The sequence below is a fragment of the Haematobia irritans genome, chromosome 1 (genome assembly GCF_050003625.1).
Source record: "Haematobia irritans isolate KBUSLIRL chromosome 1, ASM5000362v1, whole genome shotgun sequence".
Classification (NCBI taxonomy): domain Eukaryota; kingdom Metazoa; phylum Arthropoda; class Insecta; order Diptera; family Muscidae; genus Haematobia; species Haematobia irritans.
The window spans coordinates 139,604,151-139,616,098 of record NC_134397.1 but is presented as its reverse complement, the minus strand read 5'-3'; the positions used below and the strand labels follow the sequence as shown (position 1 = coordinate 139,616,098).

The window sequence follows — 11,948 nt, the reverse complement described above, 5'->3', positions numbered from 1 at the left end:
GCGTAGAATTAATTTGTTAAAGTGACAATAATTATTTAATTAGTTACAAGCTAAATTGTTGTTTTTGTTGTTGTTCTTATATCCTTATACAAAAATTGTTTAATTTCACTTGCCAAAAATGTTACTTATTAACCCCCTGGGGCCAGCCAAGCAATTAACCAAACTTCTTGGACAGTTGGTGGTAGGAGGCCGGGGCTAAGCTATTTAATTTAGAAAATATTTTTTGATTTTCTGTTTTATAGTTATTTTTTTAAAAAAGTGTTGTTGTTTTTTTGTAAAAATTACAAATACAAATTTTCTTGTACAATTACTTACTTTTAGGTTTTGTGTGTGTGTATATGAGTAACATACACACACACTGACAAATTCTCCATAAACATTTCTAACTTCATGAAATGTCTATGATTTTTCACCACAAAAAAATGTAGCTTAGAAAAAAAATGTGTTGATAGAATTAGATTTTGATTACGACGGAGGCATGCATATGTGTGTGTGTGTGTGTGTATTTGTATTTGGAGGCGGGGAATTGAAGGAGGCACACTTGCGTCTTCTAAACAAAATCCAATTCAAGGCCAGTCTCTATGTCAACAGCAACCACATCAGGCTTTGTTGTGCCCTCCTCATCCTTGGGCTTTTTATTTAATTTGGACTTATCTTTCGTTGTGGTAAACGAGGTCAAGAGACCCAATGCACTACCACGTCGGGAAGATTGTCCCAACTGTTCAAATCAGGAATCCACCAAGACATGCCACCGAGCCAATAGCTCTCCCTTGGCCATATCACGCATATCCACCCAATGGGCTACCTCCTCTGGTCCAGATGAGTTTAGGCCGAGACTAAACCAACCGACCATTTCATTTTTCTTCATATTACGCTTGGCGTAAACGGAAACCATTAACGTAACATCGTTCAATTGAAACAAGGCCACCTGTGGGAGTAATCCATTTACATAAATTAATAATAAACGTTTTATTTAATTTAGAATTAAAATTATCTTAATATTATTTATCGGACATCCCAGCAAAGAAGAAACGTCGCCAAAAATGTTGTGGAAATATAATCTTTGGATCCGGGAGCGGTGCAAAATTGGAACAGAAGTGATGAGTTTAATTTGGGTCGGAGCTCAAAATACTTTTAAAAATTCGCATTTTTTCTAGATGGGATTTAGTAATTTTTTCGATAAAATATTAATCATTTGTATAATATGATTAATTCTTACTGTGTTTTAAAGGTATTTAAAATATAAAAGTTAAAACTCTTCCGCAAAAGACGAGTTATAAAAAATTAAATTAAATAAAATTCCTGAGTAGCTACGATAAAAAATCTTTTAGAGAACATTTTACGAAGTGCTTTTAAAGTTGCGTCTTCAGGACAACATCCAATATTTTTGCTGGGATATGTTAGCAAATAATAATTCTTACCTGAAATACAAATGTCTCTTTAAACAGAGGATTTGGCTGACCACGTCTCGTTGATGTTTTCGCTCTGGATATTTCTTGACCTATACTACTAACTAAACACAGCTTAACATATGTATCTGGCGCCTTGTTAATGGACAGCGTACGAAAATGGCTGCCTTTGACAATTTCAACGGTTAAACGCCCTGTGGTACCATTATAACCTAAACCTAAAAGTAGCTCGGGTACACCTCCATGTTGCATTGAAGTGGTCGAGCCGGCACTATCGGAACGGGCTAAACTTAATAGATCACTGGATGATCCCAAAATCTGAAAATACAAAGATTAAAAGTTTAATATTGAAAACGATGATGTAAAGAGAATGTAGAAAAGGAGGCAAAAAAGAGTCCACATATTAAAGGAGAGCAGCATTTTAGAAATTAATTTTATTGGAAGTAAAACGAATTGAAAATCTTAGGATAATTGTTGGAATAATTTTTGAAAACATTTTAGAATATTTCTCTAAACAATAGAACTTTCTTTGTTTGATTACCATATTTTCAGCTGAAATCCAATCTAAATATTTCTATATTCTTGATGTGTAACTTATTGTTATACCCTATGACCTTATTGTTATATTATGACAAAATTTTCTATAGAAATAAAATTTTGAGAAAATTTCCAATAGAAATAAAATTTTGAAAAATTTTCAATAGAAATAAAATTTTGACAAATTTTTCTATAGAAATAAAATTTTGACAAAATTTTCTATAGAAATAAAATTTTGACAAAATTTTCTATGGAAATAAAATTTCGAATGGGGTGTAGGGTTTGCAACGCATCGAAATATTGGCCACATGTCCCATAAACTACGTATTTTCTTGGTCTTGGTGATATTCTCAGTCGAACAGTCGATGTCCGTCGGTCCGTGTGTTGAAATCACACTTTCGAAATGATTAGGCGTAAAATTCTATAGCCCCCAAATAAAACGATCCCCAGAATTGACTTCTTGAACCTCCTCGCGGAGCAAATTTCACCTAATTCAATTGGTACGTAATGTTAGTATATGTTTTCCAACAACCAAACCAAAATTGGTTCATATTGGACCATAATTATATGCAGCCCCCATATAAACCGGTCCCCAAATTTGACTTCTGACTCATGGAAGAACAAGTTTCATTCGTCTATATAAATCGATGAAGAACGTATGTGGCTTATATAAGTATTTATAGGTATATAAAGGGTGATTTGTTAAGAGCTTGATAACTTTTTTTTTTTAAAAAACGCATAAAATTTGCAAAATCTCATCGGTTCTTTATTTGAAACGTTAGATTGGTCCATGACATTTACTTTTTGAAGATAATTTCATTTAAATGTTGACCGCGGCTGCGTCTTAGGTGGTCCATTCGGAAAGTCCAATTTTGGGCAACTTTTTCGAGCATTTCGGCCGGAATAGCCCGAATTTCTTCGGAAATGTTGTCTTCCAAAGCTGGAATAGTTGTTGGCTTATTTCTGTAGACTTTAGACTTGACGTAGCCCCACAAAAAATAGTCTAAAGGCGTCAAATCGCATGATCTTGGTGGCCAACTTACCGGTCCATTTCTTGAGATGAAATGTTCTCCGAAGTTTTCCCTCAAAATGGCCATAGAATCGCGAGCTGTGTGGCATGTAGCGCCATCTTGTTGAAACCACATGTCAACCAAGTTCAGTTCTTCCATTTTTGGCAACAAAAAGTTTGTTAGCATCGAACGATAGCGATCGCCATTCACCGTAACGTTGCGTCCAACAGCATCTTTGAAAAAATACGGTCCAATGATTCCACCAGCGTACAAACCACACCAAACAGTGCATTTTTCGGGATGCATGGGCAGTTCTTGAACGGCTTCTGGTTGCTCTTCACTCCAAATGCGGCAATTTTGCTTATTTACGTAGCCATTCAACCAGAAATGAGCCTCATCGCTGAACAAAATTTGTCGATAAAAAAGCGGATTTTCTGCCAACTTTTCTAGGGCCCATTCACTGAAAATTCGACGTTGTGGCTCGTTAGTAAGTCTATTCATGATGAAATGTCAAAGCATACTGAGCATCTTTCTCTTTGACACCATGTCTGAAATCCCACGTGATCTGTCAAATACTAATGCATGAAAATCCTAACCTCAAAAGAATCACCCTTTAGGTATTTATAGAGTTTATCGTTCGGCCTGGTCGAACTCTTATAACGCTGGATCGAAGTATTGATTATTCGACTTTTTTTTAAAACTAAAGAGAAAAGTCGGGGCAATGAGCCGGTATTCGTAAAATGGACTAATCGTTGTTATGCCTTTAGAAAAAATAACAACGAAAATTTCGATGGCCGATTTATCTTCGTTTTAGTTCGTGAAAATTATTTGAGTTTAGTTAAATTTTACCAAATGTGAGAAATGTCCCTTATTTTCGAAAATTATTACATTTTACTTAAATTGTACCTTGAACTTCGTATAGCGTTAAAGACATTTTTTTTTCATTTTGTACTTCAAAATTTTACTTTTTAATTACTATTACTTAAAAAATAGCTAATTTAGCGTTAGTTTAACTACGAAATTTTTTCGGTGTACTTTTTTAGGGACATCTCGTGTGGAACGGATTAAAACTAAGCCTTTTTGGGACATTCATGTCAAATCTGAGGGTTTAATTATAGACCCAATTTGATACCAACTTCATGTACAGAATTCACTCTTGCCAGTCGAGCCAAAATACCAAAAAACTTCCAAATCAAAAATCCTTATTTTGTCACAATTTCATTTCTACAGAAAATTTTGTCATAATTTTATTTTTATAGACAATTTTCGCAAAATTTTATTTCTATAGAAATGTTTGTCAAAATTTTATATCTATAAACAATTTTCTCAAAATTTTATTTCTATATAAAATTTTCTCAAAATTTTATTCCTATAGAAAATTTTCTTAAAATTTTATTTCTATAGAAAATTTTGTCGAAATTTTACTTCTATAGAAAATTTTGTCGAAATTTTATTTCTATGGAAAATTTTGTCAAAATTTTATTTCTATAGAAAATTTTGTCAAAATTTTATTTCTATAGAAAATTTTATCAAAATTTTATTTCTATAGAAAAATTTGAGAAAATTTTATTTTTATAGAAAATGTTGTCAAAATTTTATTTCGATAGAAAATTTTGTCAAAATTTTATTTCGATAGAAAATTTTGTCAATATTTTATTTCGATAGAAAATTTTGTCAATTTCTATAGAAATGTTTGTCAAAATTTTATATCTATAAACAATTTTCTCAAATTTTTTTTCTATAGAAAAATTTGTCATTTGTTATTTCGATAGAAAATTTTGTCAATTTCTATAGAAATGTTTGTCAAAATTTTATATCTATAAAAAATTTTCTCAAAATTTTTTTCTATAGAAAAATTTGTCAAAATTTTATTTCTATAGAAAATTTTGTCAAAATTTTATTTTGATAGAAAATTTTATCAAAATTTTATTTCGATAGAAAATTTTGTCAATATTATGTCATAATTTTATTTTTATAGAAAAATTTCGCAAAATTTTATTTCTATAGAAATGGTTGTCAAAATTTTATTTCTATAGACAATTTTCTCAAAATTATATTTCTATAGAAAATTTTGTCAACATTTTTTTTCTAAGAAAATTTTATTTTTATAGAAAATTTTCGAAAAATTTTATTTCTATAGAAATGTTTGTCAAAATTTTATTTCTATAGACAATTTTCTTAAAATGTTATTTTTATTTTTTTATAGAAAATTTGGTCAAAATTTTATTTCTATAGAAAATTTTGTCAACATTTTATTTCTATCCAAAATTTTGTCATAATTTTATTTTTAAAGAAATTTTTCGAAAAATGTTATTTCTATAGAAATGTTTGTCAAAATTTTATTTCTATAGACAAATTTCTCAAAATTTTATTTTTACAGAAAATTTTATTTCTATAGAACATTTTCTCAAAATTTTATTCCTATAGAAAATTTTGTCAAAATTTTATTTCTACAGAAAAATTTGTCAAAATTTTATTTCGATAGAAAATTTTGTTAAAATTTTATTTCGATAGAAAATTTTGCCAATATTTTATTTCTATAGAAAATTTTGTCAACATTTTATTTCGATAGAAAATTTTGTTAAAATTTTATTTCTATAGAAAAATTTGTCAAAATTTTATTTCGATAGAAAATTTTATTGCGATAGAAAATTTTACCAAAATTTTATTTCTATAGAAAATTTTGTCAAAAAATATTTTTCTATAGAAAATTTTGTCAAAATTTTATTTCTATAGAGAAAATTGCCAAAATTTTATTTCTATTGAAAATTTTGTCAAGATTTTATTTCTATAAAAAATTTTGTCAAAATTTTACTTCTATAGAAAATTAAAATTTTATTTCTATATTTTATTTCTATAGAAAATTTTGTCAAAATTTTATTTCTACAGAAAATTTTGTCAAAATTTTATTTCGATGGAAAATTTTGTCAACATTTTATTTCGATAGAAAATTTTGTCAATATTTTATTTCGATAGAAAATTTTGTCAAAATTTTATTTCGATAGAAAATTGTGTTAAAATTTTATTTCTATCGAAAAATTTGTCAAAATTTTATTTCTATTGAAAATTTTCTCAAAAATGTATTTCTGTTGAAAATTTTCTCAAAATTTTATTTCTATAGAACATTTTCTCAAAATTTTATTATACCCTGCGCCACACTGTGGAACAGGGTATTATAAGTTAGTGCATATGTTTGCAACACCCAGAAGGAGACGAGATAGACACATGGTGTCTTTGACAAAAATGCTTAGGGTGGGCTCCTGAGTCGATATAGCCATGTCCGTCTGTCCGTCTGTCCGTGAACACATTTTTGTAACCAAGGGATTAGGTAGTAATTTAAGGCCAATCAACTTCGAATTTGGCACAAGTATGTGTTTTGGGTCAAAATAGAACCCTATTGATTTTGGAAGAAATCGGTTCAGATTTAGATATAGCTCCCATATATATCTTTCGCCCGATATGCTCTTATACGGCCCTAGAAGCCTGAGTATTACCCCAATTCGGTTGACATTTTGCACAGGGAGTACAATTGGTAGTATAGTCAAATGTGCAAAATTTTATTGAAATCGGTTCAGATTTAGATATAGCTCCCATATATATCTTTCGCCCGATATGGACTAATACGGCCCCAGAAGCCAGAGTTTTCCTCCAATTTGGTTGAAATTTTGCACAGGGAGTAGAATTAGCATTGTAGCTATGCGTGCCAAATTTGCTTGAAATATATAGCTCCCATATATAGCTTTCCATATAGCTCCCATATATAGCTCCCATATATAGCTCCCATATATAGCTTTCGCCCGATTTACACTCATTTGCCCACAGAGGCCAATTTTTTCCTCCGATTTAGTTGAAATTTTGCACAGGGAGTAGAATTAGCATTGTTGCTATGCGTGCCAAATTTGGTTGAAATCGGTTCTGATTTAGTTATAGCTCCCATATATATGTTTTTCTGATTTCGACAAAAATGGTCAAAATACCAATATTTTCCTTGTAAAATCGCCACTTCTTAGTCGAAAAGTTATAAAAATGACTCTAATTTTCCTAAACTTCTAATACATATATATCGAGTGATAAATCATAAATAAATTTTTGCGAAGTTTCCTTAAAATTGCTTCAGATTTAAATGTTTCCCATATTTTTTTTTTACTAACATTGTGTTCCATCCTAGTGCATTAGCAGACTTAAATTTTGAGTCTATAAATTTTGTAGAAGTCTATCACATTCTGTCCAGATCGAGTGATACTTAAATGTATGTATTTGGGACAAATCTTTATATATAGCCCCCATCACAGTTGACGGTTGTCATATGGTACCGAAAATTTATATCTTTGCGCAGAGGCGATATCGTAACCAATGAAGTTCTACTGAGGTGCGATTATTGCTAGTTGAAAACTTTAACCAATACCCCGCCATGGGGACGTGAAATACCGTCCACTACGGCAATTTTTGCAAGCCCGAGAGGGATATTGGTTCTTCAACCGTCGAACTGAACGGACGTGTTTTTTTAATAGCGGAGTATTTCATCGTAATAAGTACTTATTACGAATTTCACGTGTGGTGGAAATAATAAACCACCATGCAGCGAAATTCAAAGTCATCCACTGGGTTGCTAACTTCAGGGCCCAGTGGACGGGTAACGACTGAAGTTATAAATTTGGGCATCGACCAAGAGTCAGGCCCAATTAGTCGACCTGTAGACGGGTCGACTGGCGGTGACACTTTGGCAAGTCGAACCTTTTCTAAGGTGACGATATCAAAAGGAGGCAATCCCTCTCGAAAGAGATTCAAGGAACGAAGAAATGCTTTGTTTATCCTAAAGAAATTAGGATCAGTCGACCCAAGCACGTTGTCGGCTAAGCAAAGCGATTCCTTAAAATGGGCTCAAGGAATTCTTGAAGCTGGAAAAAGGGAACGATCACCGGATGAGCTGCCATCCTCTAAACGGGATCAAAGATCGTTTGCCTCAGTTGCAAAAGACAGCCTTGTGATGGCTATTATTAATAAAGGAGCATTGGACGGTATGATTCCAAGGCAAAAATGGGGGGAAATTGAGAACGCGATGTCTGGTGTCTACTCAGAGGTGCGAAAAAAGTTTCCCGGACCAAGTCCTCGACGGCAAGATGCTGGATGGTATCAAGGACGATATAAGTTAATAGCTTTTGCAGACCAGAGGTCTATGGATTGCTTTAAAGCTGCATTGATGCTAATTGGTGAAGTTTGGGAAGGAGCCGCTTTGGAGTTAGTCGATAAAAAAGACATACCGGCTAAACCTAGCCGGCAAACCCTCCTGATCCTGAGTCAATACTAGAGAGACTAAAAGAATGTAACCCAGATCTTCCAACCGCCGATTGGAAGGTTGGTCGTTTGGATGAGGTGGATGGACCAAGACGACATGCGGTGTTTATATTAAACATAGAGTCGCTGCCACATCTAGCCCAGACCCAAGGACGCGTAAGTTATGGCTTTCATGATATCCATATGAAGGTATACAAAAGCGATCAGCCAAAGGATTCCGAAACGGACAAGCCTCCGGTAGAGTCAGCAGTGGAAAAATCTCCTAGCGAAGCCGAAGGAGACATAAAACCTGCAGACTATGGCGAAAATCATATGCGGGAAGTTTCTACAGGCTCAAGCCTCACCAAAACTGAACCGCGGATTGTTGCGAGAGTCACCGAGATCTGTGAAGAGGAAGCCCTTGATGACTCAATTGAAGCGGCTGATGTGACGGTGGTTGAAAATTTGGATGGTTCTACGGTTCCTCCAGATAAATCTTCACCATTGTAAGGCCGCTTGTGCTGCCTTAAAAGTTCTCCTGATGAAAGGAGACATAGATATAGTTCTTATTCAAGAACCATACATATATAAGAACAAGATCTGTGAATTAAGCACTCCGGGTTTCAAACTTTTGCATAATACCGGTACCGATATAAATCGAGCATGTATAATTGCTAAAAACGAACTAAACTTGTTTCTGCTTCCTTCATTGAGCAATGCAGACACTGTCGTAGCCAGTCTAGAGATATCCACATGCAAATATTGGGTATCTTCGGTCTACATGGGACATGATAGGGAGATGCCACCCTGTGCCGTTAAGACCTTAGTTGAGGAGTCACTAAAAACAAAGACAAAACTCATTATGGGATGCGATGCAAATGCACATCATAGTATTTGGGGAAGTAATGATACTAATGCAAGGGGAGAGTCGCTAATAGAGTTTATTTTGCGTACTAACCTGGTAGTTTGCAATAAGGGAGATGCACCAACCTTCGTCACCAGGAACAGACAAGAGGTTTTGGACGTAACGTTGACCTCTCCGGAACTGAATGATAAGATATCTGAGTGGCAAGTTTTGAGGGAATATAGCTTCTCAGATCATCGCTACATCAGTTTCAGATTGGCTGTTCGTACTTCAAAGACCATATTTCCGCCAAATGTTAGGAAAGCTGATTGGAATAGGTATAGGGAATCGTTCAATTCGATGATACCGGAAATGCCGGAGACAAATATGAGCACTGTGCAAGATATCGAACACGCAGTGGAGCGGATTACTAAGGCCTTCAACATTTCACTGAAAGCTACTTGCCCTAGAGGAAAGCCAAGGGGAAAAAATGGGCCGCCATGGTGGACTACGGAGTTAAGTAATATGAGGAAATCCTGCAGGAAGCTCTTTAACAAAGCAAAGTCCACAAGAGCTCCGGAGGATTGGGACACTTACAAGATGAATCTGAGAGAATATAAACGAGAACTGAGAAGGTCTCAACAAAACTCTTGGGATGATTACTGTAGCAGTATTGAGAATACGTCAGAGGTTTCCAGACTACGGAAGGTACTAGCATCCACTAACACCGCTCCAGGTTTCATTAAAACATCGGAGGGAAATTGGACAACGTCCAGTGAGGAGACGTTGGAGGTACTTTTGGACACACACTTCCCTGGAAATCAGACGGTTGAACCATGTTCCGGCGGTGTAACAGAGGCTCAGCGATCATTTCCTATCGAGGAAATTGTGTCGGAATCTAGAATAAAATGGGCTTTAAATAGCTTTGGACCATTCAAATCCCCCGGACCTGATGGAATTACTCCGGCGGAGTTACAGGCAGTGGCTGAAAGAGTTATCCCTTGGTTGACGGTGATATATAAACGATGTGTAAACTTAGCATATATTCCAGAAAAGTGGAGGGAAACAAAAGTCGTCTTCATACCTAAAGCAGGAAAAGCCTCTCACTCGAGTGCGAAGGATTTCCGACCAATCAGCTTATCCTCATTCCTACTTAAGACCCTGGAGAGGATGATAGACATGTATCTTAGAACTAGCGTGGATTCAAGTTTGCTCTCGAAACGACAGCATGCATACTCGAAGGGCAGGTCTACTGAGACCGCATTGCATGAACTAGTCAGCTTTATTGAAAGCTCACTATCTGTCAAAGAATACACAATCGTGGCGTTTCTAGACATCGAAGGGGCGTTCAATAATGTCCATCCGAGCTCGATATTAAATGGACTGACAACTCTGAATGTTGATCCAGGTATACTTAGGCTGTTAGACGAACTTCTAATAAAGAGACGTATTTCAGCCACACTAGGGCAAGCAAACATACAAAGGTATGTGAACAGAGGCACTCCCCAAGGAGGAGTTCTATCACCTCTTCTTTGGAATGTTGCTATAAACAACCTTCTGGTTTCCCTAGAAAAAGAAAGGATAAAAGTGGTGGCATACGCAGATGATGTGGCGCTAGCAGTCAGGGGAAAATTCCCATCCACAATCAGAGATATTATACAGAGAGCTCTCCGGATGACTGAGAAATGGGCGAAAGATAATGGTCTTGGTGTAAATCCAGCAAAGACAGAACTAGTCATGTACTGCAAAGATCGTAAAACTCCCACGGTTAGGCCCATTTCCTTAGGGGGTACTGAAATTCCCTTTGGTGAGTGTGCAAAATACCTTGGCGTTATTTTGGACAGGAAGCTGAATTTTAGGCTTAATATTGAAGAGAGGGCGAGAAAAGCCACGGTAGCTTTGTACTCGTGCAAAAAGGCAATAGGGAAAAAGTGGGGACTAAAACCAAAAATTGTGCATTGGCTATACACTGCAGTAGTTAGACCTATAATGCTATATGGTGTTGTAGTCTGGTGGCCGGCACTTCAGAAACCGACTTGTTTAGATAAAGTTCAGCGTATGGCGAGCTTATGTATCTCAGGCGCATTTAGTAAGACAGGAACAGACTCCCTTAATGTCATGCTACATCTATTGCCTTTAGACATTTTGGCCAAACAGTCAGCTGCAACAACGGCTGTGCGGTTGCGCGAGCTATCGCTGTGGTCGGAAAAAATGTACGGTCATAGTTCGGTCCTCAAAATAATGCCAGATGTGCCTAACGTAGTGGATTATACCCTGGCAAAACCACTTTTCGACAAAAAGTTTGAAACTCTAATTCCCAACAGTGAGGCGTGGTGTACACAGACCCCGGGAAATAAAAGATATATAGATTTCTATACTGATGGCTCCAAATTGAATGGACAAGTGGGGTTCGGAGTATATTCTAAAGATCTGGAAATTCGAATAGCGAAAAGATTACCTAATCACTGTAGTGTTTTTCAGGCTGAAATATTAGCAATAAGAGAGGTGGCGAATTGGCTGAGAAGTAATGTTCCAACAAATATTGGCATTAATATATACTCAGACAGTCAACCTGCAATAAAATCCTTGGACTCTGTGTTCCTCAACTCGAAAACGGCCATCGACTGCCGCAAATCTCTCAATGAGATGGCTGAGCAGTACAATATTCACCTAATATGGGTGCCTGGCCATAGGAACATACCGGGGAACTGCGAAGCGGATGAGTTGGCAAGGCTAGGGACTACCTTACATATTCCAGGGGAACTGGAATTTGTTGGTATGCCCCTAGCTACCTGCAAGCTCATGCTGCGTGAGAAGGCTGTTAGGATGGCAAATGTTCGATGGGAGAATTGCAAGGGTTGTAACGACACCAAG

The 11,948-nt window shown here is 35.6% G+C and overlaps 1 protein-coding gene and 1 non-coding gene across 2 annotated transcripts in view; one reads left to right on the top strand and one right to left on the bottom strand.

The window, feature by feature from the left end:
- Window positions 1–462: 462 nt before the first annotated feature.
- The window catches only part of Syt14 (Synaptotagmin 14), a 46,915-nt gene continuing 35,429 nt past the window's right edge, over window positions 463–11,948 (bottom strand). The window contains 2 exon segments of the mRNA XM_075302691.1: window positions 463–928; window positions 1,422–1,727. Coding sequence (XP_075158806.1) covers window positions 728–928; window positions 1,422–1,727 — 507 coding nt within the window. The 3' untranslated portion in view covers window positions 463–727.
- LOC142222803 (U4 spliceosomal RNA) lies at window positions 7,281–7,419 on the top strand. Its single transcript, XR_012718402.1, has one exon. It is a non-coding gene; the product is annotated as a U4 spliceosomal RNA (small nuclear RNA).